This window comes from Otolemur garnettii, unplaced genomic scaffold (genome assembly GCF_000181295.1).
Source record: "Otolemur garnettii isolate 467f Iridium unplaced genomic scaffold, OtoGar3 scaffold00202, whole genome shotgun sequence".
Taxonomy (NCBI): domain Eukaryota; kingdom Metazoa; phylum Chordata; class Mammalia; order Primates; family Galagidae; genus Otolemur; species Otolemur garnettii.
In genome coordinates this window covers 1,289,251-1,316,592 of record NW_003852597.1, presented here as the reverse complement: position 1 = coordinate 1,316,592, position 27,342 = coordinate 1,289,251, and the positions used below count along the sequence as shown (strand labels likewise).

The following is a 27,342-nucleotide window of genomic DNA, read 5'->3' as shown; positions in this document are numbered from 1 at the left end:
AACCTCCAACTCCTAGGCTCAAGTAAGTCTCCTGCCTCAGCCTCCCAAGTAGCTGGGACCACAGGCACCCGCCACAACGACCGGCTATTTTTTGGTTGCAGCCGTTATTGTTATTCTGGCGGACCCAGACTGGATTCAAACCTGCCACCTTAGGTGTTTGTGGCTGGTGCCTTAGCCACTTGAGTAGGGTGACCAGATTTTAACATTTGTAAAGCGAGACAACATGGGGGAGGGTGGGGCGGGGACAGGGCAGGGGGCGGGGCGGGGCAGGGCCTGGCAATGCAAACTTTGATAAGCAGTTCTCAATAATCACTTCTCAACGATTATTTGTTATTACAGTTTAACATTATAAAATTAACAAAAATAATATAAAACTCATATTCTGGCAAAATAGCCACATGGCAGCTGAAAACTGTATATTCCCTTCCTGTTCTCCTGCCCGTTAGTGCATTCTTTCCAAAAATCAGGACTTTTTTAAAACACCGTGGGATATGGGACAAACTGTTAAAAAGCGGGACGTCTGGTTACCCAAGCCATGCAGGCTTACAATGGCCATGACGAGAGGAGCTGGGCAGTGGACCATGTGCAGTGCAGTCTGAGCTGCTGTGGGGTGCAGAACTATACCAACTGGAGCACCAACCCCTACTTCCTGGACAACGGCATCCCCCCCGCCAGTTGCTGCATGAATGGAATGGATTGTAACTCCCAGGATCTGCGCAATCTGACCAGTGCCGCCACCAAAGTTAACCGGAAAGGTTGCTATGATCTGGCGACCAGTTTCATGGAGACTAACGTGGGCATCATTGCTGGAATGGCATTTGGAATCACATTTTCCCAGCTGACTGGCATGCTGCTGGCCTGCTGTCTGTCCTGGTTCATCACAGCCAATCAGTATGAGATGGTATAAGGAGAAGTCTTTCCAGAATGACAGCAGAATAAGAGACCTGTTTTAAAAATGAACTGCAGCAATGTTTGAAAGACTTCCAGAGAATGTTAGAGCACAGTATATAATACACCTGCCCTGCTCCCCTCTATCCCTTAACCCCCCATGTGCAACTGACACTCCCACCCAGTCTCTGCTCCACCTTTCAGCCTGTGTCCATTTTGTGAAGCCCTGTTGTGGCACAGAGTGTAGCCAGGTCCCCCGCGCAGCTAGTCCTAGTGAACCCCATCTAGAAGCCCCACGCATGCCAGTTCCTCCACATGTACTTGGTCCAATTGCAGCTTGTTGTAGGTGACTGGCTGTCACACCACCACTGGCCCCTTTGGACCCTTCATGTAGTGTGAGAAGCTCCTGTTAGCTCCTCACTGTGGTCCATAAATGCCACACACCTTTAAGTAGATAAGCAGATTATATTATCTGTTCTTTTGGCTTAATTTGGTTTGGTTTTCCCTTTACTAAGGCTCTTTCCTATCTTCTTAAGCTGCCTCAGACATGTAAAGAGACATATCAGTAATTGTCCATGAGGAGAAAAAAGCATGTGTCACACATGAAGGAACTTACTGTTGAGCTTTAGGTGGCCTCCTTGCTTGTTATCACAACCCGGGGTATGGACAGGCAGTTTAGTGCCCCTTTGCCTCTCAGTTGAAACCTGTATAATCCTGTTACAAGGCTGTGTTTCTGCTTCTCGTGAAGGCAATGATATTACTTTTGGTTTTTCCCAATTAATTGCTCTTGTGTTGTTTTCCTTCTTTTTCTTTCTGTATTTTTTTCTTGCATTGACATTACAGACATTGAGGACTCAATGGATCAATTTAAAAATGGCAGCGAAGGGGAAACAAAAGTCAACATGTTTTTAAAAGATCTTCAAAATAATGCCTTGTCTAGTATGCCAATAAGAATGCATTGATATTGTGAACATTTGTGATACATGTATTAATAAATAGAGCAATTACAAAATAAATAATAATAATTTAATTCTTCCCACCAGCAATGTTCAAGAGTACTGTGGCTCCACATCCTCACCCATACTTGATATTGTCAGTGTTTTTACTTTTAGCCATTGTTGTGGGGAAAATATAAACTACCAATATTGAAATCAGGACGATACAGACTGGTAAGTGTTTATAAAATTTAAATAATCCTTAAAATCTCCCTTTACCGCACCCTGTCCCCAAAAGGCCTGAGGGGCTTATGAATCTTTTTTTTTTTTTTTTAAACAGAATCTTACTCTGTTGCTCCAGGCTACAGTGATGTGTTATCACCCTAGGTCACAGCAATCCCAAACTCCTAGGTTCAAGTGATCCTCCTGCCTCAGACTCCAGAGTACTTGGACTACAGTCCCCACCACAATGCCCAGCTAGTTTTTCTATTTTTAGGAGACACAGAGGTCTCAGTGTTGTTAAGGCTGTTCCCTAACTCCTAAGTGCAAATAATGCACCAGTCTCAGCCCCCAGGCGTGCCAGGATAGCCTTTGGGCCTGGTTCTCATGGGTCATTTCCACAAAACTAAAAATATAGGGTGGACATGAAGTTTGTGTGCAATTAAAATTTAAATGACACACAAACTTTATGTCCTCCCTGTATAAACAAGGAGGGGTGTGTGTGTGTGTGTATTTTACATTGGTCAGATGGTAGAAAAAGAATGATGATTCCCAGCTGAGGAGACTAGTATATTGATTCCAAAATCAGATAAGGAAATTACAAAAAAAAAAAAATTATGAGCTGATTTCAGTTGTAAATTTTTTAACAACTAGGTAAAATTATTAGCTAACTAAATCCAGCAGTGTTTTTTTTAACTCCTAGGTAACATATTAGCTAACTAAATCCAGTAGTGTTTTTTTTAACTCCTAGGTAAAATATTAGCTAACTAAATCCAGTAGTGTTTTTTCTTTAAACAGGTATAGTGATCAGGTGAATTTCATTCCATGAATGTTGCATCAGTAAATCTATCACCTTAATTCACTCCATTAATAGGCTAAAGGGGATAAATCTTATGAATACATCAATTGATGAAAAAAACTTTGCTATATATTATCACCTTTTTATTTATTTATTTATATTTTAGAAACAGTCTCAGTTTATTGTCCTTGGTAGAGTGCCATGGCATCACAGCTCACAGCAACCTCCAACCCTGGGGCTTAGGCAATTCTCTTGCCTTGGTCTCCCAAGTAGCTGGGACTACAGGTGCTCGCCACAACGCCTGGCTATTTTTTTTTTGCAGTTTGGCCGGGGCCAGGGCTGGACCCGCCACCCTCAGTATATGGGACTGCCACCCTACTCACTGAGCCACAGGCACCCTATCTTTTGGGGGGGGGGTACAGAGTCTCATTATATTACCCTCGGTAGAGTGCTGTGGCATCACAGCTCACAGCAACCTCAAACTCTTGGGCTTAAGTGATACTTTTCCTCAGCTTCCCAAGTAGCTGGGACTATAGGTACCCGCCACAACGCCAGGCTATTTTTTGGTTGTAGTCATTGTTGTTTAGCAGGCCTGGGTCAGGCTGGAACCCACCACCTTTGGTGTATGTGGCTGGTGCCCCACTCACTGAGCTACAGGCACTGACCCTATTTCTTTATTTACTTATTTTGAGACAGAGTTTCACTTTTTCACCCTTAGTAGAATGCCTTGGCATCACAGCTCACAGCGACCTCAAACTCTTGGGCTCAAGCAATTCTCTTGCCTCAGCCTCCCAAGCAGCTGGGACTACAGAAGCTTCCCACAACACCCAGCTGTTTTTTTAGAGACGGGGTCTCACACTTGCTCAGGCTGGTCTCTAACCTGTGAGCTCTGGGCAATCCACCCACCTCTGCCTCCCAGAGTGCTAGGATTACAGGCATGAACTACCATGCCCAGCCCTATTATCACCTTTTTATGACTAAGGAATAAACAACTCTTAGAAACCTAAAAAGAGTAATGTTTCTTTTTTGTTTTGCTTTGTTTTTTGAGACAGGGCCTCAAGCTGTCCCCCTGGGTAGAGTGCCGTGGTGCTGTGGCATCACAGCTCACAGCAATCTCCAACTCCTGGGCTCAAGCAAGTCTCCTGCCTCAGCTTCCCAAGTAGCTGGGACCAAAGGCGACTGCCACAACGCCTGGCTATTTTTTGGTTGCAGCTGTCATTGTTGTTTGGCGGGCCTGGGCTGGATTCGAACCTGCCACCTTAGGTGTATGTGCCTGGTGCCTTAGCCACTTGAGCCACAGGTGCCGAGCCAGTAATGTTTCTTATTTGGGGAAAGTATATACCAAAGCCCTAGAACAAACATTATGTTTAATAGAAAAAATTTAAGTGCACTCCTCCTAAATCAGTAATAAGACAAGAGCGCCCATGACCATAGCTGCCATTTTATTTCTTTCTATCTCTCTCTCTTTTCTTTAAATGAATCAAGGGCCAGGTGTGGTGGCTCATGTCTGTAATCCTGGCACTCTGGAAGTCCAAGGCAGGCTGATCACCTGAGCTCAGGGCTTAAAGACCAGCCTCAGCAAGAGCAAGATCCCTCCTCTAATAAAAATACAAAAACTACCAGGTGTTGTGCTGGGTACCTATAGTTCCAGCTACTTGGGAGGCTAAGGCAAGAGGACTGCTTGAGCCCAAGAGCTTGAGGTTGGTATAAGCTATGATGCCAGGGCACTCTACCCAAGGTTACAGGGTGAGACTTTGTCTCAAAATAAATAAACAAACAAATAAAATGAAGGCTGATTCGAGCTGTTTAACCTATTGTTGGATGTCCTGGCAAATGCTAAAAGCAAAAGAAATAAGAAGTGTAGAAATTGAGAGGGAGGAGATAAAATTATCATTACTTGCAGATAATATAATCATCTATCTCTGAACATTTCTGGAATCTATCCCCATGGTTGCAGCCTTGGTTCAGCTTCCAAACATCCCTTGCCTAGATAGTCACAGCTGCTCCTTAATCAGTCTCTCTGTCTGGCCCTATTCATCCTCTAAGCAGGGATCCTCAAACTTTTTAAACAGGGGGTCAGTTCACTGTCCCTTAGACCGTTGGAGGGCTGGACTATGGGCCCCGAGACGAGCTGGCTGCTAAGCAGGACAGGCAGCAGCAGCAAAACACCCAGCAGGCTGGATAAATGTTCTAGGCCGGCCACATGCGGCCTGCGGGCCATAGTTTGAGGCTGCCTGCTCTATAGCACAAGAGCCTGTCTTTCTTCCCTCCCTCTTTCCCTTGTCTTATAAAAGACACTCTAGGCTCGGCGCCTGTGGCTCAAGCGGCTAAGGTGCCAGCCATATATACCTGAGAGCTGGCGGGTTCAAATCCAGCCTGGGCCTGCCAAACAACGACGGCTGCAACCAAAAAGTAGTTGGGCGCTGTGGTGGGCACCTGTAGTCCCAGCTACTTGGGAGGCAGAGGGAGGAGAATCGCTTGAGCCCAGGAGCTGGAGGTTGCTGTGAGCTGTGATGCTACGGCACTCTACCTAGGGCAAAAGCTTGAGGCTCCATCTCAAAAAAAAAAAAAAAATTAAAAAACACTCTAGATCACCTGAGCTCAAGGGTTAGAGACCAGCCTGAGCAGGAGTAGTCTATTTTCTACTAAAAATAGAAAAAAACTTGCCAGGTGTTGTGGAGGGTGCTTGTAGTCCCCAGGTACTAGGGAGGCTGAGGCTATAGTATCACTTGAGCCCAAGAGTTTGAGGTTGCTGTGAGCTATGACACCACAGCACCCTACTATAGGAACAGTGAGACTCTGCCTCAAAACAAACAACAAAAAAGACACATATATTTATTATAGAAAGTTTAGAAAATATCTATAGACAGAAGGAAGAAAATATAAACTGCCTAGATAAAAACAAACATCATTTTACCTTGTTCCCTTCGAGAAGTTTTTCTATACATATACACATTTATAAAAGAGAGAGGCCACTAACTCACTGAAGGCAGAGAACATGGTTGTGTTCTTTTTTTTTTTTTTTTTTTTTTGGCGACAGGGTCTCACTATGTCACCCTTGGTACAGTCCCATGGTGTCACAGCTCACAGCAACCTCCAACCCTTGGGCTTAAGTGATTCTCTTGCCTCAGCCTCCCAAGTAGCTGGGACTATAGGTGCCTGCCACAATGCCAGCCTATTTTTTGTTACAGTTGTCAATGTTGTTTAGCTGGCCCAGGCCGTATTCAAACCTGCCAGCCTCGGTGTATGTGGCTGGTGCCGTAACCACTGTGCTACGGGTGCCGAGCCCATGGTTGTGTTCTTTGCTACTGTATATCCAAGGGCTCACCCAGTACTTGCCATATAGTGAGATGTATCTAAACGGTATACATTAAGTATCAAACAAATATTTACTAAATAAATTAATGAACAACATTAGATCATTTACATTTTCACTAACAGTGTACGTTAGTGTCTATTTTATCCATATCTTATTAAGAACAGGTATTATGGGCTGGGCACAATGGCTCATGCTTGTAATCCTAGCACCCTGGGAGGCTGAGGCAGGTGGATTGCTTGAGCTCACAAGTTTGAGACCAGCCTGAGCAAGAACAAGATCCTTTCTTTAAAAATAGTGGGGCATCGGGACAGGTGCCTTTAGTCCCAGCTCCTTTGGAAGCTGAGGCCAGAGGATCTCTTGAGCCAAAAGTTTGAGGTAGCTCTTCCATATGAAGAACGCTTTCCATTTTAGGGACTTTAGACTTATTTTTCCTCCTGCCTAAAACATTCCTTCCCCAGATATTCTGTGGCTGTTTCCATCATTTAAATCCCAGCTCAGCATTCAGCTCACCATAGAAACCTTCCTTAACCACACTAAGTAAAGTAGTCCTCCATCCTATTACTCTTATTTTATTTCCTTCATAGCTCTTATCATCAAAACTTAACATGATCAGCTTTACTGTCTATATGCTTAGTGTTTCTCTTCCTCCACTAAATATAAGCTGCACGAGGAGATATTTGTATCTCATTCACCCACTACAGACCCAGAATCTAGAATTAAGCCTGGCACATACATTCAGTTTTGATCCCTATCTTCAGAAGTGAGTCTATCAAGGGAGATATATTGAACAAATAATTACACAATCAGCTACAATTTGGGCCAAGAGTTTGAGGCAGAGGCACAAGGCCCTCTCTCATTGTTCTGTTTATGCCACCAGGGACCATTTCTTACCCTGTGGGCAATTTCTGCTGCAAAACCTTGGCTTTCCCCAGAAATTATTTGGAACTCAGTGGATCCACACAGAAATTATTTGGAACTCAGTGGATCCATACAGGAATCAGGCCCCAAGAACAGGGCAAGGTTTGTAGTGCCAGGCCTAGTTTCCAAAATTTTAGAGTCTTGCCAGGCCATGGCTGCAACTGTTGCATCCCCATCCTCTAGGTCAGAATGGGCTAACAGCTATTCTCAACCTGTGGGTTGCGACCCACAGGAACTGTATTAAAGGGCCGAGGCACTAGGAAGTTTGAGAACCACTGGGCTACAACATTTATAACTAACTTGTGCAGGCTGTCTGCTCCTCTAGTCCCTGCTGGGATATTTATTTATTTATTTTGTGACAGATTTTCACTATGTCACCTTCAGTAGAGTCCTGAGGCATCACAGCTCACAGCAACCTCAAACTCTCGTGCTCAAGCGATTCTTTTGCCTCAGCCTCCCAAGTAGCTAGGACTACAGGCGCCAAACACAATGCCTGGCTATTTTTTTGTTGTTGTTGTAGTTTTTAGCAGGCCGGCAGAGTATGGACCCACCAGTCTCGTGTATGTGGCCAGCGTCCTAACCACGGAGCTACAGGTGCCTTCCTTCAGTAAGTCTTGGTTTGGAATCTGGCCTCCTTAATGCCTTACAAGCCCCACCCCACTCCTCTTCACTTTGGGGGGTTTATTTTTACAGTTTTTGGCTGGGGCTGGGTTTGAACCCGCCACCTCTGGTATATGGGGCCAGTGCCCTACTCCTTTGAGCCAGAGGCGCTGCCCTCCCCTTCACTTTTTGCCCATGTACATTAACAGGCTGATCTGCAGAGGCCAGATCTGGGAGCTGCTTCCCCTGTCCCTCTGCCTTTCCTCAGGATCTCCTGTCCGTCTCTTTCGAGGGATCTTCTAGCTGCTCCTTGTTTGGGGCTGTGTTTTGAGTCTCTTTGTAACTCAAACTAGTGCAGCTATCTCTTGAACTAGTGAAGTTCCAGGAAGCCAGGCTTCCAGAAGGCCCACAAAGCCATGACCCATAGCCACCTCCATCAGCAGAGGAGCAAGTGAGGTTCCAGACCTTACTCCCTACTGACAGCCACGCTGGTAAGCTGTGCTTTCATTTCTTCATCTCCAAGCTTATCACAGTTTATCTCTTCATTTACAATAAAGCATCGTTGTTGGTACACATTAACACTTAATGAACAGGCTCGGCGCCCATAGCACAGTGGTTACAGCACCAGCCACATGCACCAAGGGTGGCGGGTTCAAACCCGACCCGGGCCATCTAAACAACGACAACTGCAACAACAAAATAGCCGGGCGTTGCAGCGGGCGCCTGTAGTCCCAGCTACTTGGGAGGCTGAGGTGGGAGAATCGCTTAAGCGAGTAACCTTGAGTTTGAGGTTGCTGTGAGCTGTGACATCACAGTACTCTTCTACCCAGGGCGACGTAGTGAGACTCTGTCTCCAAAAAAAAACACTTAATGACCAAGGACAATTAATATCATCAATTCATTTAACAAAAAAGTAAATGTTCCAAACACTGCACTAATGTTTTACATGCATTATCGGTATTTCATTTAGGCAGGTACCATTACAATTTCCATTATGCCAATGAAGAAACCGGTTCGGTTAAATTAAGTGGCTTCTCAAGGTCGCAGAGCTCTAGAGACTTTCTTTCCATTGCCTGAGATGCAACGGAGCGCCGTACAGGTTAAATACTAGAAAGCAGACAACGCTTCAATCCGCGCGGGCTTACAGAAGCAAAGGACAGAGACGAGCTCAGCGTACAGCGGGCTGCCAGACGGCTCCTTTTCCGCCAAGCACAGACCGGAAGTGTTCGCGTCGGCCGCAATTCTAAGGAGCACGGCCGGAAGTTTCTGCTCGCGGCTTTGCTGGGATAGGGGAGCCGAAACAGAGGACGCAGCCGGGGGACCCAGGTGCGGGGGTGAGGGGCGAGGAGGCTGATGGAGCCGTTAGGAACACTCAAGAGGCAAGACACAGGCAGAATTTTGACTTGACCCGGACCAGTCTCCTCCTCCTCCCGGCCCTCCTGTTCACCCTGCCCCCACTTGGGAGCCCCGTCCTCTGACCCGAGCCTGGTCCCTCCTCAGGCCCTGACCCTTGACCTCGGGTCGCTGCCCCATCTCCCCGGCGCGATGGCTACGGGCGCGGATGTACGGGACATTCTAGAACTCGGGGGTCCTGAAGGGGATGCAGCCTCTGGCACCATCAGCAAAAAGGACATTATCAACCCAGACAAGGTAGCAGGGGCTTCTGAGAGCGTAGGGGGAGTGACGCGATGGGGAGGGTTGACAACGGAAGAGAGATGGGGGAAGTGATGAGGTGCTGCACTTCTAGGGAGATGGGCGGTGAAAAGGTATGACATAAAGGGACCGAGAGTATGTGTTGCATTTGATGAGACGGGACAGAGGAGGTTACACTCTGGGATGAGAACCATGAGGGTATGGCAAGGTATCTTACTCAGGGTAAGATACTGGGTGATGAGAAACCGAGACATTATGACAGTCTGAGAAATGGTGGGATGGGGAGGGGAATGGCCTGCTTAGACTGGGGAAGTCCCTGTGAGTGGTTTTCTGTGACTTTATAGTGTGTCAGTATGTGTCCTTGTACCTGCGGTACTGGTTTGTTTGGGGATTGAGCTGGACTAAAGAATTTTCAGGAAAGGGGATCTAGGCAGTGGTTCCTTCTTGTGGTTTCCTTCCTCAGAAAAAATCGAAGAAGTCCTCTGAGACATTGACTTTCAAGAGGCCAGAGGGCATGCATCGGGAGGTCTATGCACTGCTCTACTCTGACAAGAAGCAAGTATTGGTATCCAAGTCCCCATGCTCTGGCCCCTGATTCACCTGCCATGTCCCTAACTCTTAGTTTTCTCTTCCAGTTACTTCTCTTTTTGCCCCTACCCTCCCCAGCCAGGGCTCTTGCTTGCTTAGTGGGATGCAGGAGGAGTTCAGACTATTGCTTCAGGACCTGACTTCTTGCTCAAGTGTAGATCAGCTTCCTGAGCCCAAGTGCTTTCTTATACAACTACTGATTTCTAACCTCCCACCTCCCCAAACCCTACTGCCAGGGATGCACCTCCACTGCTACCCAGTGACACTGGTCAGGGTTACCGCACAGTGAAAGCTAAGTTGGGCTCCAAGAAGGTGCGGCCCTGGAAATGGATGCCGTTCACCAACCCAGCCCGCAAGGATGGAGCTATGTTCTTCCACTGGAGACGGGCAGCAGAGGAAGGGAAGGACTACCCCTTCGCCAGGTTCAATAAGGTGAGCTGCCTCATTCAGAAACAGGCCAGGATTGCCCACTGACTTTGAGCCAGTTGTATCCTAGGGTTGGATCCAGGGGCATGCTGAGGCCCAGCCATGGTTACCTACTCAGTCCCTGTGGCAAATAGACATGGAGTGGATGGAGTAGTCAGAGCCTGAACTTTTTTTTTTTTTTTTTTTTTTTGAGGCAGGGTCATCACTCTATCACCCTGGATAGAGTACTGTGGGGTCATAGCTCACAGCAACCTCAAACTCCTGGGTTTGAGCCATCCTCTTTCCTTAGCCTCCCAAGTAGCTAGGAATACAGGCACCTGCCACAATGCCTGGCTATTTTTTGATTGTAGTTGTCATTATTGTTTTGGCAGGCTCAGGCTGGATTCGAACCTGCCAGCTCCAGTGTATGTGCCTGGCACGCTAGCTGCTGAGCTATAGGCGCCAAGCCTCATTCTGTATTTTAGTAAATACCATTCCATGCCAAGTCAAGCCCTAGGTATTGCGGTCACAAAAATTAATCAGATACAATGTCTGCCCTCAAAAAACTTCTCTGTATTGTTGGGGTTAGGGCTGGGGTTGGGATACCTGCTAAATTGGGAGTACTTGAAGGTCACCGAAGCTTCCTGGAGTAGTTAGAGCCTGGGTTGAGTCTTGAAGGATGTTGTCACCACATAGTAGTAGTAAAGGAGTACAGTGACTTTTGCAGGCAGAGGGAGCCGTATGAGCAAAGGCATAAATAAAACCTTTTTTAACGGATATATGTACAGGATGTTGTGGGCATTTCCATGTTGTTGAAGTCTAAACCCAGGGTAGGCTATTAAGAGGTCAGTAGGGGCCAGGCCAGGTTGGGCCTTGGCAAACAGACTTAGGAATTTGGGCTTTGCTCTGATGTCTTTAGACAGCCAGGGGCAAACTTTAAGCAAATAGTATCAGGATCAGTTATTTATTTTTCTTAAGAGACAATGGCCTGCTTTGTCACCAGGCTAGAGTGCAGTGGCACAATCAGATCACTGCAGCTTGAAACTCCTGGGCTCAAGTGATCCCACCTCAACTTCCCAGAGAGCCAGGACTACAGAAGAACGCCACTATGCCTACCTAATTTTTACAGATTTTTTATAGAGATGGCGTCTTGCTTTGTTGCCTAGTCTGGTCTTGAAGTTTTGGTCTCAAGTGACCCTCCTGCCTTGGCTTCCAAGTGTGTTATGATTATATAAGTGTGAGCCACTGCACCCAGCCAAGGATCAGTTTTAAATTTTAGAAAGATCATGATAACTACTGGGTGGAGAATAATGAGGTTGGAGTGAAGTGAATTAATGATCTTCCTCTCCAGTATGTCTTCTCCTGGGGTGTCCTATTCTCATTCAGTGGCTCTCCATCCACTCTTTTGTTCAAGCCAGAACCATGGGAATCACCTATGATAGCATCTTCCCTCACCCTTCACATCCAAGTCCTATGATTTCTTTTTTTTTTTAGAGACAGAGTATCACTTTATTGTCCTTGGTAGAGTGCTATGGCTTCACAGCTCACAGCAACCTCCAACTCGTGGGCTTAGGTAATTCTCTTGCCTCAGCCCCCCAAGTAGCTGAGACTACAGGCACCTGCCACAATTTCTAGTTTTTGTTGTTGCTGTTGTTGTTGTTGCAATTTGGATGGGGCCAAGTTCGAACCTGCTACCCTTGGTATATGGGGCTGGCACCCTACTCACTGAGCCATGGGCACTGCCCAGTCCTATGGTTTTTTATCTCTATAATCTGTCCTTTTTCTCTGGCTTTCACTGTGCTGTTTTAGGTCAGGCCTTTTCAGTTCTTTTTTTTTTTTTTTTCTATTGGTAAGATAAGAAAGATTTTATTAGACAGAAAAGAAATTCAGAAGGCGTAAAAAGCACCAGAGCTTCTGGCAAAGGGGAAGACCCAAGTTGCAAGTCTCCCCACTTTTTCAGTTCTTACCTGCATTATTTCTAAAATCTGCCACCTGGTCTCTTAGACTTGTGTCACTCTTCGGTCCTCACTGCTGCCAGCATGGTTTTTGTTAAAGAGAAACATGACCAAAAATGAACCTTATTAGCTCCCATCACCTTCAGGGTGAATTCTGAACTCCTCAGCAGGGGACAGGTCTTGTGGCAGCTGGCCTCTGCTAACTTGGCCAGGCTCTTCCTGTCTCCCTTTGTTTTGTTTTGCTTTTTGTAGAGACAGAGTCTCACTTTATCACCCTCGGTAGAGTGCCATGGTGTTACACAGCTCACAGCAACCTCCAGCTCCTAGGCTTAGGCAATTCACTTGACTCAGCCTCCTGAGTAGCTAGGACTGCAGGTGCCCGCCACAACACCTGGCTATTTTTTTGTTGCAGTTTGGCTGAGGCCAGGTTTGTTGTGTATGTGGGGCCAGCGCCCTACCCACTGAGCCACAGGCACTGCCCTGTCTCCCTTTGTTTTCCCAACATGTCTCTGATTGCCAAGCTCATGCACATTAGACTGTCTTTCTCTCATGCCTGTGTTTGTATTGCCCCCTCTGCCCAGGATTCTCTGTCTTCCTCACTAACTAGTTATACTTCTATATAACTTATATAACTATAAGACTGAACCAGGTCTAATGTGCCTCTTCTTTGACTATCTCTTGTGCCCAGGCTGGATCACGTGTCACTTGTTATTCTCTTAAGTATACCTCTGTCATCAAATTTGCTGCACTATACTAAAATCATTTTTACAAGCCCAGCACAGTGACTCACACCTGTAATCCTGCTACTCTAGGAGGCTAAGGCAGATGGATTGCTTGAGATTAGTAGGAGTTTGAGACCACCCTGAGCAAGAGTAAGACCCCCATTTCTACTAAAAATACAAAAACTAACCAGGCATTGTGCCTATAGTCCCAGCTACATGGGAGGCTGAGGCAAGAGGATCACTTGACCCAAGAGTTTGAGCTATGACACCATGACACTCTGACCCAGGGTGACAGAGTGAGACTGTCTGGGAAAATAAATAAATAAATAAATAAATAAAATTATTTTTACAGCTGGAGTGTGAGCTCTGAGAGGCTAAGACCCCCATCTGTCATATTTAGCACTGTCTCTGTATTGTAGGCCCATGATAAATACTTGTGAAATGGATGAGAGAATGTCTTCCTTACTTAACTATGACCTCCTTGAGAGGACTGGCTACATAGTTCCTGAGGTTTTTTTAATGAAATGCAACTAAAATGCATAGGAAGAACACTTTTTTTTTTTTGAGACACAGTCTTATTGTGTCACCCTTGGTAGAGTACTGTGGTATCACAGCTCACAGCAACCTCAAACTCTTGGGCTTAACCGATTCTCTTACTTCAGCCTCCCAAGTAGCTGGGACTACAGGTACTCGCCACAACGCCTGGCTATTTTCTGGTTGCAGTTGTTGTTTAGCTGGCCCTGGCTGTATTCAAACCCGCCAGCCCCAGTGTATGTGACCAGCACCCTAACCACTGTGCTACAGGCGCCAAGCCCCATAGGAAGAAAACTTAACACACCTGGAAAACTAGAGAGACTCTCCAGAAGAGATGATACCTGAAAAAGATGAAAAGGATGAAAAAGTTATATAGGTAGAAGGAACATTTCAGGCAAGAACAAAAGCTGGCGTGGGGGGAGCTGGTATGTTCCAGAAAATTGCTAGTCATTTGGCTGGAAATTAGGGTCCCTGAGGGACAGTGGCTATGGGAGGGGGCCAGACCATTTATTCATGTGTTTATACTGATAGTAAATGTTGATACCTATAATATGCTGAGCCTTAAAGGTAGGAAAGGAACTAGAAAGCCCTTGCTCTTGAAAAGTTTCTGAATTATCTACAACAGTGGTTCTCAACCTTCCTAATGCCGCTACCCTTTAATATAGATCTTCATGGGGTTGCAACCCACAGGTTGAGAATTGCTGATCTAGAAGGTGCTTTATCTTGGAGGTGGAGCCTTTGAGAGTTTTTTGTTTTGTTTTTTCCTGCAGTTTTTGGCCATGGCCATGTTTGAACCTGCCACCTCCGGTATATGGGGCCGGCACCCTACTCCTTTGAGCCACAGGCACCGCCTTTTTTTTTTTTTTTTTCAGACAAGTCTCACTCTATTGGCTGAGCTAGAGTGCACAGCAACCTCAAACTCCTCCCTCAGCCTCCCAAGTAGCTGGGAGGCTACACAATGCCTAGCTAATTTTTTTTTTTTTTTTTGAGACAGAGCCTCAAGCTGCCCCCCTGGGTGGAGTGCCATGACATCACAGCTCACAGCAACCTCCAACTCCTGGGCTCAAGCGAGTCTCCTGCCTCAGCCTCCCAAGTAGCTGGGACCATCGGCGCCTGCCACAACACCCGGCTATTTTTTGGTTGCAGCCGTCGTCGTTTTTGGCGGGCCTGGGCTGGATTCGAACCTGCCACCTTAGGTATATGTGGCTGGCGCCTTAGCCACTTGAGCCACAGGCACTGAGCCTTTTTTTTTTTTTTTTTGAGGCAAGAGGCTATGTCATAGAGTGCCATGGCATCACAGTTACAGCAGCCTCCAACTCTTGGGCTTTAAGTGATTCTCTTGCCTCAGCCTCCCAAGTAGCTGGGACTACAGGTGCCCACCACAACCCCTGGCTATTTTTTGGTTATAGTTGTCATTGTTTGGTAGGCCTGGGCTGGATTTGAACCCACCAGCACTGGTGTATGTGGCTAGTGCCCTGGCCCCTGAGCTACAAGCGCCAAGCCATAATTTTTCTATTTTTTATACAGACAGGGTTTCGCTCTTCCTTAGGCTGGCCTTAAACTCCTGGCCTCAAGTGATCCTCCTACTACAGCCTCCCAGAGTGCTAGAATTATAGATGTGAGCCACTGTGCTTGCCCACGTGGTCGAATAAGGGATTGTTGGGTGACACGATGAGATGTATATTCTAGGACACCAGGATAGTGTGTCTCAAATTATCTGTGGTCAAGGATGTTTTCTTTTTGGTTTCCATCAGAGAGTGACTGATAAAGATACAAGTTTTATATTGTTCATGCTAGATTCAACAGCATACCATTATAAAATTGTTATAAAACTCTTCCATGCTTACTTTCAATTTCCATTCTTATAGGTCAGTGGTAACTGCAAACAGCACTAGACTGCCTGTTAAGTAGCACTGTTTAAAGGGATCCAAGTCTTGGCTACAGATGGAGAATTGATTGGAGGAGGATTGGGTGGGAGCAGATACTAGTAGGGAGGCTATTTCTTTGATCCAGGCAAGTGGTAGTGGTGTTCTGGACTGGAATGTGGCAATGGAGATAGAAATTTTGGAGGTGAAAGCCAGATTTGGTGAAGGGGAGGAGTCAAGGGGAAAAGTAGGAATTAAAGATGCTTGGGCAACTAGGTTGGGCGATGGTGACATGGACTGAGATCTGGACTGGAAAAGATAAATGTTTTGGGGGAGGTGATGTTCAGTACTGAGCATGTTGAGTTTGAGATATGTGTGAACCTCTCGATGTCCAAGAGGCAGCTGGAAAATACAGGTCTTGGCTCGGCGCCTATAGCTCAACCGGCTAAGGCGCCAGCCACGTACACCTAAGGTGGCGGGTTCGAATCCAGCCCGGGCCCGCCAAAAAAAAGATGACTGCGGGCTGTGAAAATAGCCGGGCGTTGTGGCGGGCGCCTGTGGTCCCAGCTACTTGGGAGGCGGAGGCAGGAGACTCGCTTGAGCCCAGGAGTTGGAGGTTGCTGTGAGCTGTAATGCCACGGCACTCTGCCCAGGGGGACAGCTTGAGGCTCTGTCTCAAAAAAAAAAAAGAAAATACAGGTCTTGAGGGAAGGTTCAGAGCCAGTTGTGGTCTTTAACAGAGAAGAGAAACTCCCTGGTCCAGTCTAGCGTGATTCCTTCTTTGATCTCTGCCAGATCAAGTTGGTGATGCTGTTTGTCTCTGGGAGAGTCCTGGGAGTTGGGATGGAGGGAAGAGGGAGGTATGTTGAGACTAGGATTCAGGCCTGGATTCTGTGATGTGTGCTGATGAGTCTGGGGAAGCCGCACGTCCCCCTGTCACCACTGGATGGCAGTAGTGCTTTAGATAAGAGTTGTGTGGACCAGAGACGCCTGAGCCTTTCTCCAGGTGTTAGCCATTTGCCCTACCCCAATGTTGACTTCGGGGACTTCATAGAAGTGCTCACATGTGGGGCCCTCAACCTTAACCATGGAGGCAGGAGCGTGTGCCATTGCCGGGGCTGTGGAGCTGAAGACGTAGTAAAGTTGCTCCTGGGTTGAATCAGGCAGCCTGCAGGCCCAAAGCCTGCTAAGCCTGTGGTCAAACAGACAGGTTCTTTCCTCACGCCAGGCTGCTCCTGCAGGGAACAGGCAGAGGGTTGCTTTTTGTTTAGCCCAGGGGAGGTAATAAACAGAAGTAGCTGTGGTCACAGGGGCATGTCTCTGCTGTGTTGCTTCTCGCTAGTAGACTGTGCAGGTGCCTGTGTACTCAGAGCAGGAGTACCAACTGTATCTCCACGATGATGCTTGGACTAAGGCAGAAACTGATCACCTCTTTGACCTCAGCCGCCGCTTTGACCTGCGTTTTGTAGTTATCCACGACCGGTATGACCACCAGCAGTTCAAGGTGAGCGGTTGTGCATCTGTATATGTATGCCCAACCCCTGGGACTGACCTTCATGCTGTCCCCTCCAATTGCCCCTGAATGTTCATTCCCATACCTGGTCTTGATCCTCAGAAGCGTTCTGTGGAGGACCTGAAGGAGCGATACTACCACATCTGTGCTAAGCTTGCCAATGTGCGGGCTGTGCCAGGTACAGACCTCAAGATACCAGTATTTGATGCTGGGCATGAGCGACGGCGGAAGGAACAGCTAGAGCGTCTGTACAACCGGACCCCAGAGCAGGTCAGCCTAAGCCCCACATACTTCTCCTCCATGCCCATATCCCCATCCTCCATCCCCTTATCTCCCTCCCTTAGATATGCTGTTACCTGCCCCTACCCATTCCTATGTGAGTCATTCCCCTACTCTTCATGGCCCTTCACCTCCCTCATGATCCTTCACTTCTCAGGTTTCCTCATAGGCGTCCCAGCATCCATCGCCACCCTGCCTGCCCTCACACCTAGCATCTTTCACCTCCCCAGGTGGCAGAGGAGGAGTACCTGCTACAGGAGCTGCGCAAGATTGAAGCACGGAAGAAGGAGCGGGAGAAACGTAGCCAAGACCTACAGAAGTTGATTACAGCAGCAGACACCACTGCAGAGCAGCGGCGCACGGAACGCAAGGCCCCTAAGAAGAAGCTACCCCAGAAAAAGGAGGCTGAGAAACCGGTGCGGGGGCTAAGCCAGCCCAGCTCAGGATAGAGGGTTGCCTGGCATAGGGCCCCACACAAGTGGAGGATTCTAAGAGCACCTAGAGCTGGTGGGGTACTGGGACTAATCCTGGGCCCACTCCCTGCAACACCTAGGTTCCCATAATGCCTTCTTCCCCAGGCTGTTCCTGAGACTGCAGGCATCAAGTTTCCAGATTTTAAGTCTGCAGGTGTCACACTGCGGAGCCAGCGGGTATGTGTGTCACCTCCTGTGGAATGTTTGGGCCCTGGACTTTTCTGAGTCCTGTGACCTGCTGGCAGATGGGGCTGGAGAGGTTGCTGCAGACAACTGTGGCCTCTCCAGGATCTCAGGAGGATGTAGCCAAGCCGAGGCCGTAGCTTTCACTCCATTCCATTTCCTGGCTATTCCCTTTTCTAGCCCATAGCTACCTCCGTGGATTACTTTCTTTTTTCCATCCCCTAACCCCCTGTTGCCTTCGGTCCCCATCATCCTAAGCCTTTTGTCGGGCAGAGAGCTTAGCTGCCTGGGTCATTGCAGATGAAGCTGCCAAGCTCTGTGGGACAGAAGAAGATCAAGGCCCTGGAACAGATGCTACTGGAGCTTGGTGTGGGTGAGTGTGGGGATGGCCCCATGGGCTATATCTACCCAGGGCTATGGATGAAGGCTGGGCAGTGGGAAGGGTTCACAGTGCTGGCCTCCCACCATAGCAAGCTCTACCCTATGCTGCTCACCACCTGCAGAGCTGAGCCCAACACCCACGGAGGAGCTGGTGCACATGTTCAACGAGCTGCGAAGCGACCTGGTGCTGCTCTATGAGCTGAAGCAGGCCTGTGCCAACTGTGAATATGAGCTGCAGATGCTGCGGCACCGTCACGAGGCACTGGCCCGGGCTGGCGTGCTGGGGGGCCCTGCCACACCAGCATCGGGCCCAGCCCCAGCCTCTGCTGAGCCAGCAGTGTCTGAACCTGGACTTGGCCCTGACCCCACCAAGGAAACCATCATTGATGTGGTGGGCGCACCCCTCACACCCAATTCGGTAAGAACCTGGGTGGGCTAGGAGCGCATGCTCTGACTCCACTCCCTCTAGTGCTGGAACAGGAGCGATCACCCCTCTGTGGGTCTGAGACTGAGGGAGGAGCGGGCAGGCATCATCCCCCCAAGAGTGTTAAACACACACACACAGGCACGCAGACACCTGACTCAGGCCCTGGGGCCACTGACCTCCACACTTTCTGTGTCCCCTCAGAGGAAGCGAAGGGAGTCGGCCTCCAGCTCATCTTCTGTGAAGAAAGCCAAGAAGCCATGAGAGGCCACATGGGGCGTGGGTGACACTATTGTGTAAATAGAGCTGCTAAGTTGGATCAGCCTGCTTCCTTTCCCTTTCTACCTCTTGTCTCTGGCTGGGAGAAGTGGGCCAGGAGGGGATTCCACAGCCACTGCACAGGGTGGTAGTGGGGCTTGCCTACGTTCAGGCCCTTCAGGGGCCCTCTGACCACCAACCACTACCAGTTTTGCCGAACATTCTGCACCTTTGAACCTCCACAATTCTTTTTTTTTTTTTTGCCGTTTTTGGCCAGGGCTGGGTTTGAACTCATCACCTCTGGCATATGGGGCTGGCGCCCTACTCCTTTGAGCCACAGGCGCAGCCCTGAACCTCCACAGTTTTATACAGCAATGACCTCAGATGCCAGCAGCTTTGAGCTTAGACAGTCCCCACACTTCCACAGACTTGTGTATATTCAATGAGGGTGTCTTAGTCACTTGTTGATAGCTTTGGGCACAGAGGCAGCCTGAAGCTGAAGCACACTACCTGCCTTAACAGCCTGACAGTGCCAGGCACAGCAACAGCCTTACACACACAGATGGTACTGCGCGCACACCCAGGGCCTCATTTCCCCGACTTTATTCAGTGGCACGTTCACAGCGGGGATGGGGTAGACACAAGGTGGGGCCTGATCTGTCCTGGAGCCCTGGAGGTACCACACACCATGCACTATGGATGGGAAGGGGCACAAGGGGCTAGATGCCCCAGCAGAAGCCTGTATACCAGGGAGGAGGCAGTTAGTGCCTGGGTCCCCCTAGCCCAGGCCAACAATGGGAAGGACTGATACTGGGCTGAGATTGAGGGGTGGGGATGGGGGGGGGGCAAAAAGTGTCTGCTCCAGAGAGGCCAAGTTGGCCAAGCCCTTGCCCAGGGCATAAACCCAATAGGGCAACTGGGGGGACACTCTGGATGCAGAGCTGTGCCACTCTCCCTTTTCCCCTCTAGAGAGGGAGAGGAGGATTCTGGACTAAGCCAAACAGCTACCCTGTCCTGCCCCATCCTGTCCTTGGCCAATCAGAATGGCTTCGATGTCTGCTTGAAGATGAAGCCTCGATATGCAAGTGTCTTCATGATGTTGGCAATGTTCTTGCAGTCATCTAAAAAGAAGAAGAGAAGACATTTAGATGGGCCCCAGATCCTTCCCCTGTGCCCATAGGTTCCCTTACAAGGGAGAGAAGCAGGGTTGAATTCAAGAGTGACGGGCTGTAGAACTGGACGTCCTATTCCCTGGTGGCAGCATCTCCAGCTTAAGGCTGGGCTGGGTGATGCTGGGCCGGCAGGAAGCCTGGTCTCAATGCTTCTCAGTCCCATAATTCATGCTGGAAATTGGCCGGCGTGTCCCGCCCCAGCCCCAGTGGTGATGTATGGGTGCCGTCGCAGTAAGAAAAAGGCAGAGTAAATGTGTAATTTCTCCCTTGACGGCCCCCGGCCCCTGGGCGATCCTTCTTGTTGCCGCCGCGTGGGGATGGCCCGTCCGCCACACTCCGTCTTCCCGCCACCCGCTTTGATGTCTCCATTTCATTACTGTGTGGCCATTCATCACGCCCATGGCCAGGGTGACTTTGCCGGCACTTTCATGTGTGTGAGAGATGTGACCCAAGCCATAATCACTAGTGACAAGGCACAAGGCTCAGCACCACTGGACCAGGGCCCTGGGAACACAGGCCCTGTGCCCCAGACTTGAGTGCTCAGACAGCTACTTGCCTAGGTATCTATTCCTGTGCAGCCCCCAGACAGGTTGGGGAGAGTCCTCACAGCCTTGGCCATCCACTCCCTATTGGACACTCCTGTGTACATTAGCCTAAGTCCTGCCTCCATTCCAGTAGGCTCGAAGTGGGTGCTGGTCACCTTCTTGGGCCCTGTCTTCTGCCCATACTTCAGGTAAAATATGTGTGTCAGACTCTGTCAGAAGCAGTGTTCTACTGTCCTAAAATCCTGGAGACTACAGAATCATGGACATGGACCAGGACTTGTTCCATCCACTACCACTACCACCAGCAGGAGGTGCAGCTGCTCAGAGCTTATCCCACTGGAGTAAGCCAAGAAGGAAACAGCCTGAGTTTTTCTCTCAGTTGCCCAGAGCAGCTACTACTTGCCATCCTCTCACTTCCCACTTCTCTCAGATGTTGAGCCATAACCAGGGCCTCAGCTGCCATCAACCCTCATGGAATTGAGGCTGTGACTGAGGAAATAATTGCATTATCAATGTCATAGTCAAGCATGGGGTGGAGGGGTAACATCAAGGTGGGATCAGGAGGCCTCTGCATCTGTCAAAGACCAACCCCTTCCACTGAGCCCCCAGGCCCACCCTTGCCAGGATCTTAGCCTTGGAAGGGGGAAGCTCCAGTATGAGAAAAGGGCTGTGGGAGAAAATGGACTCTGGTTGGCCAGACACCAGCTCCATGGAACCTGCTTAGCCTGTCTTGCAGGGTTCAGTGTGGATGTACCTGCGGGAGAGGTGGGCATGAAGAGAGGACATGACGTTTCCCCAGGGACTCAGGAAGCCATGAGGTCTGGTCTGAGGCAGAACAGTGGGAAGACAGATGGGTGGGCAGTGGCGGCCATGGCAACTCCAGACGTGACCCATCCCCGTGGTTTATGGGCCGGACACGCGCCCTGCTCAGCTGAGGCCCCGTCATTTGTCTCCCTTAGTGTGTATGCCTATGCTGTGGGGGTAGAGGGTGGTGGAGGGAGGGGCTGTGACAGGAGGAGCTAGGCAGTTGATAAGAAGCGGAATGGGACAGGAAGCAGCCTGGGAGGGGGAGGGCTCATGAGGGGCTCAGGGGCTGAGATGGCATTGGTGGAGGGCCTATGATAGGGTGATTTTCTTCCCAAATAAACCTGGCCCTGTCAGGGCACCTCCAATCTTTCCTGTCTCCTGCACTCTGGGGACCATGGCTGCTGTGCATATTAAGAATAAGTCCCCTCGTTATCTGCAATTACCCAGCGGCCACACACCTCATTTCTTCCAGCAGAAAAGAAAATTAGTTTTCTATTGACTTCATCTGGCTCCTCCCTCATTGCTGGACAAATCGTTCAATCTGCTCCCCTGGCCCAAGTGAATGTCCTAGCCCCGACCCCCAGAACACCAGCCATCCACTAGACAGGCACTGACCTCCCACTTGTGCCTGGCCACATGCCCCAGTCTCTGTCCTTGACCTCTCCCTACTCCATACACTGGATGACTTCATCCAAATCCTGAGCTTCAGCAACTCTTTTTTTTTTTTTTTTTTTTTTTGAGACAGAGCCTCAAGCTGTCCCTCCTGGGTAGAGTGCCATGGCATCAAAGCTCACAGCAACCTCCAACTCCTGGGTTCAAGCAAGTGTCCTGCCTCAACCTCCCAAGTACCTGGGATCACAGGCACCCACCACAATGCCCGGCTACTTTTTGGTTGCAGCTGTCATTGTTGTTTGGCGGGCCAGGCTGGATTCGAACCCGCCACCTTAGATGTATGTGGCTTGCACCTTAGCCACTTGAGCCACAGGCGCTGAGCTGAGCTTCAGCAACTCTTAAGTTCACTATTCCAGCCCGGATTTCTCCTGGGCTCCACACCACATACTAAGCCCCTTGAACATCTCTTTCTAGATGAGGGATCCTCAAACTTTTTAAACAGGGCCAGTTCATTGTCTCTCAGACCTTTGGAGGGCCAGACTGCGGGCCCCAGGATGAGTTGGCTGCTAATCAGGACAGGCAGCAGCAGCAAAAACAGCCGGTGGGCTACATGTGGCCTGCAGGCCATAGTTTGAGGACACCTGTTCTAGATATACAAACTCATAACGTCCAACAATAAACTAATTTCCTAATTTCCTCCCCCAGCTGTTACTGGTGTTTCCCATCCCAATGAACACCATCATAATGCACTCCAAAGGCCCAAAGAAGAAACCTGGGGAGTCATACTGCCACCTTGCCTTCTCCCTCACTCCCCAAATCTACTCAAGCAGTACGTTCTGCAAATATTCTCTTCTTAATCATCTACTTCCCTTCATTCTGCAGCCAGTCCAGACCCCATCTCTCTTTCTTTTTAATACTTGGAATATATCATCATCTCTTGCTTGGATTACTTCAACAGCCTATCTTTTTTGTCTCCCTCTAATCCAGTGGTTCTCAACCTTCCTAATGCCGCGACCCTTTAATACAATTCCTGTGGGTCGTGACCCACGGGTTGAGAACCGCTGCTCTAATCCACTGTCTTGTAGCCAAACTGATCTTTCTTATACATATCTAATCATGTTCTTCCCTCTTTAAATCTGATCAGTGGCTCACCTGTCCAAAGTTTAAATGCTACACTCTTAGCTCAGTGCTAGTAGCTCAGTGAGTAGGTGCCGGCCACACACACCAAGGCTGGTGGGTTTGGGCCTAGCCCAGGCATGCTAAACAATGACAACTGCAACCAAAAAATACCCAGGCGTGGGGGGCGTCTGTGGCTCCAGGAGTAGGGTGCTAGCCTCATAGGCTGGGGGGGGTGGGGTCCAACCCAGCCCCAGCCAAAAACTGCAAAAAAAAAAAAAAAAAACCCAGGTATTGTGGCGGGCACCTGTAGTCCCAGCTATTTGAGAGGCTGAGGCAAGAGAATCGCTTAAGCCCAAGAGTTTGAGGTTACTATGAGCTATGACACCACGGCACTCTACCGAGGACAACAGTGAGACTCTGTCTCAAATAAATAAATAATAGCTGTGTGCAGTGGCTCATGCCTGTAATCCCAGCACTGTGGGAGGATGAGGTGGGAGGATTGCTGAGCTCAGGAGTTTGAGGCTTGTCTGAGTTGGAGTGATACCCTGACTCATGAAAAAAATGGAAAAACCCAGCCGGGTGCCGTGGCAAGTGTCTGTAATCCCAGCAGCTTCGGAGGCTGAGGCAGCAGGATGCCCACAGCCAAGTCTGAGGTTGCAGTGAGCTACGATACCATTGCACTCTGCTCAGGACATAGGGTAGAACTCTGTCTCGACAAAAAAAAAAAAAACGAAAGAAAAAATAAGTAAATAAATTCTACACTCTTTAATATATCTGCAAAGCTCTGTAAAAATTGATTGCTATTTCTGGTCTCTGCCAGAGATTGAGGTCTCTACCCTCAATCCCTCATTTCTATCTCAAGGAACCACTATTTTCTGAAAATGACAAAGTGTGTTTTGGAGTCAGAGGGACCTGTTTCCAATCCTGACTCCACCCACTGGCTGCACAGCTTGGGGCAAGTGCTTTGTTTTCTCTAAACTTCAGGTTCCTCCACAAGGGATGATAATGGCCTTGCCATTATTAGGAAGCCTGAGCAAGATGCTGCAGCCACATGTATTTGCACTTGCTGTCCTTTATGCTTCCTGAAGAGAGATGGCAAAGATGCTAGTTTTCTGGATGAGCCAATGGTGAGAAAGTATACTCTGTACAATCTGTGGCAGAGATGACAGATATGGGTCAGCACACCTGACAAAACTAAATGGCATCACTCCATAAACTCTGACTACTGATCCTGTTTAATGGAGATTCTGAAGCTCACTTGTTGCAACTGATCCACTATAAAAAAGAAAAGACCCAGAGAGAGGAAGAAACTTGCTCCAGCTCACCTACCAAGTCAATGGAATGGCAATTATGGGCTTCCAGCTCAAGACTCTTTTTTCTAGGCCTTGAAGCCTTGAAATTTGATGTGCAAACTACTGATTAGTTTTTTTTTAAGTAAATGGCACAATTACAAAATGAGGAAATTTGGCAGAATCACCACCAGAGTAAGATCTAGGCCATGTAATGGGTGAAAAGTTCAGAGAGAGACAGCAGCATGGTGAGGCTGGACAACATAGCCTATTGGAGAATCTTCTGTTTGAAACTCTGGGGCCACCTGGGTTAGTAAACTTGCCTCTGGCACCTCTCACTAAGCTAATGAGGCCAACATAAGCTGCTATGAGCCCAAGGGGTGACAGCCTTGGGCTCATAATAGAGGACTCCAAGAGTAGGTCTTCCTCACCTTCAAATTCTAGAAGCCTAACTTGTTTTTATGTTCTTATAGAATCATCAACTTGTGACAAGATAACACTTTTCTTTGTTGGGGGGAGGCATTAATATTTTTTTTTTTTGAGACCCAGAGTCTCACTTTGTCGCCCTTTGTAGAGTACCGTAACGTCACAGCTCACAGCAACCTCCAGCTCTTGGGCTTAGGCAATTCTCTTGCCTCAGCCTCCCAAGTAGCTGGGACTACAGGCACCCACCACAATGTCCAGCTGTTTTTTTGTTGCAGTTTGGCCAGGGCTAGGTTGGAACCCGCCACCCTCAGTATATAGGGCTGGTGCCCTAGTCACTGAGCCACAGGGGCCGCCCTATATTCTTAATGTTAGAAACAGTTTTATATTGCCAAGACCACATTGGGAGGGGTACAGCTGCATAAATCCCTCAGTGAGAAGATGAGCAGACTAGCACCTAACAAGGAAGGTTAAGCTTGTTGGGTGAGCTCCAGGGCAGTTAAATATCTACTTGGCAAAGCAGCAGTGTGGCTCATATTGCTTAGGATACCAAGTGAGAGCTGACCCAGGGCAAACAACCTGGGGCTGACATGTTCCAGTTGGCTGCACTTGTTTGGAAATAGCACAGTAGAGGACAAGAAGCAGGGCCTGAGCCAGTGAGACCCTGAGGAGGTAAGGGACCCAAGAAACTCTTGGAGGACCATTCATTCATGCACTGACTCATTCAGCAACATGTACTGACACCTTCTTTTTACTCACAGGCCATGCTTAAGTCTAAGGGATATGCAAAACTCTAGCTCCCTGCCCTCAAGTTGCTTAGAAACAGCCTTGCCAAGGATGAAGCACTATGATAAAAGGAGGCATGGAAAAGTTACCTAGTTCTATGCGAGGATCAGGAAAGGATTCCTAGAACAACTGGAAGTTAAGCAAAGATCTTAGGGGATGGGGGAGGGAGCTAGCCTGGTAAGTTGGGGTTGAGGTGAGGAAATATTCTCAGCAGAAGGAAAAGTATAGGTACATTTCCGGAGGTAAAATGTGGACTGCCACACACACACACACACACACACACACACAAATTAAGTTTACCAGATGGTGGGGGGATGATGAAGCAGCAGCAAGGGAGTTGTTAGAGATGAAGCTGGACCCAAATGCTAATCAAAGGACCTTAAAATTTTATTATTTTGAGAATAATGAACATTAACATGTTGAAGGAGGGGACCAGATCAGTGTTTCAGAATTATCCTCCTCAGATGTAAAGAAAGAATTGGAGAGGTTAACCTTGAAGGCACAGAGATCAATTAGCAGGCTGTATTGTGGTCCAGGCCAGAAAAGGTGGCCGAGAACTAGGCCAGCGATGATAGAGATGAAGGTGAAAATATACTGATGATCTGCACAAGTGGATGGAGGCAAGAGAGTTTTTAGGGAGTAAAATGAGCAACCCTTAAGGAGGGGATGAGGATGGCTGGGGGAGGGATGAGTTTAAGATCTCTCACTAAGATATGGCAAAGCAGAGGAAATATAAATTTGGGGGCAACAATGAACTTAGTTTTGGATGAGTTAAGTCAGATTCCTGAGGGATGTCTAAATTTTGTCAGGCATTTCCTTATAGCTTCTAAGCTTAATATCTCATTTAAGAAGAAGGCCTTCTGGCTCGGCGCCTATAGCTCAACCGGCTAAGGCGCCAGCCACATACACCTAAGGTGGCGGGTTCGAATCCCCAGCCCGGACCCGCCAAACAACAATGACGGCTGCAACCAAAAAATAGCCGGGCGCTGTGGCGGGCGCCTGTGGTCCCAGCTACTTGGGAGGCGGAGGCAGGAGACTCGCTTGAGCCCTGGAGTTGGAGGTTGCTGTGAGCGTGATGCCATGGCACTCTACCCAGGGGGACAGCTTGAGGCTCTGTCTCAAAAAAAAAAAAAAAAGAAGAAGGCCTTCTCTATATTTTCTTCTAATACTTTCTTTATTTATATTTAACTTTTTAATCTGGGATGTGGGGGGAAGGGATTTAAGAAATAGAAGATCTAATTTTTTTTCCCTAATGGACAGCCAATTGTCCTATCGACTGAACTTTCTACACCTTCCCCACACTTCTGTACACATCATATATACAATTTCCACACATGGTCTGTCAGAGATAGGAAAGAGAACGAACATATAATGATCAAAGAGGAAAGTCCAGTTGGGGGAGCAAGAAGCACAGCATAGTGACAAGCTGCTGACTTGGGGCTGAGAGGCTGTGTGGCCTAAGAAACACACAGACACATCCTGAGGCTCACTGGAGTCTCCACAGGCCTCCGGCCTAAAAAGTTCAGCCTGGTAACACACTTTATTAGTGATCTTCAGGAGCTGCTGAGGAAAGGGGCCAGAGTCCACGCAACAGAGACCAGGAAAGATAGGGTGAAGTGGCTGGGGGTGGTGAGGAGTACAAAGAGCATGGTAAAGATGAGACAGCAAATGTGTCCAT

At 48.5% G+C, this 27,342-nt stretch overlaps 2 protein-coding genes and 1 pseudogene across 11 annotated transcripts in view; 2 read left to right on the top strand and 1 right to left on the bottom strand.

The window, feature by feature from the left end:
- The first annotated feature begins 535 nt into the window (after window positions 1-535).
- On the top strand, window positions 536-907 carry LOC100954986 (annotated as a pseudogene).
- An 8,001-nt stretch (window positions 908-8,908) lies between these two features.
- On the top strand, window positions 8,909-19,945 carry DMAP1 (DNA methyltransferase 1 associated protein 1). Of its 3 annotated transcripts, XM_023507749.1 has the most exons (12): window positions 8,909-9,004; window positions 9,179-9,328; window positions 9,795-9,886; window positions 10,156-10,351; window positions 16,746-16,904; window positions 17,016-17,183; window positions 17,423-17,608; window positions 17,771-17,842; window positions 18,149-18,221; window positions 18,352-18,647; window positions 18,858-18,949; window positions 19,881-19,945. In XM_023507749.1, exons 2-11 carry the CDS (start codon window positions 9,224-9,226, stop codon window positions 18,915-18,917), a joined length of 1,407 nt encoding a protein of 468 aa, XP_023363517.1. In that variant the 5' UTR covers window positions 8,909-9,004; window positions 9,179-9,223; the 3' UTR covers window positions 18,918-18,949; window positions 19,881-19,945. The 3 variants fall into 3 exon arrangements, with proteins under 3 accessions (XP_023363517.1, XP_012667788.1, XP_023363516.1); XM_012812334.1 differs by lacking the exon at window positions 19,881-19,945 and having other exon boundaries at window positions 18,858-18,976; XM_023507748.1 differs by lacking the exon at window positions 19,881-19,945 and having other exon boundaries at window positions 8,987-9,057; window positions 18,858-18,976.
- ERI3 (ERI1 exoribonuclease family member 3) overlaps window positions 19,478-27,342 on the bottom strand; it is a 148,804-nt gene continuing 140,939 nt past the window's right edge. For 4 of the 8 annotated variants that reach the window (XM_023507752.1, XM_023507753.1, XM_023507754.1 and 1 more), the window contains one exon: window positions 19,493-20,032. In XM_023507752.1, the coding sequence (XP_023363520.1) occupies window positions 19,950-20,032 (83 nt within the window). In that variant the 3' untranslated portion in view covers window positions 19,493-19,949. Of the gene's footprint in view, window positions 20,033-27,342 lie in introns of all 8 variants that reach the window. The other 4 variants (XM_023507750.1, XM_023507751.1, XM_012812328.2 and 1 more) reach the window with 3 other exon arrangements.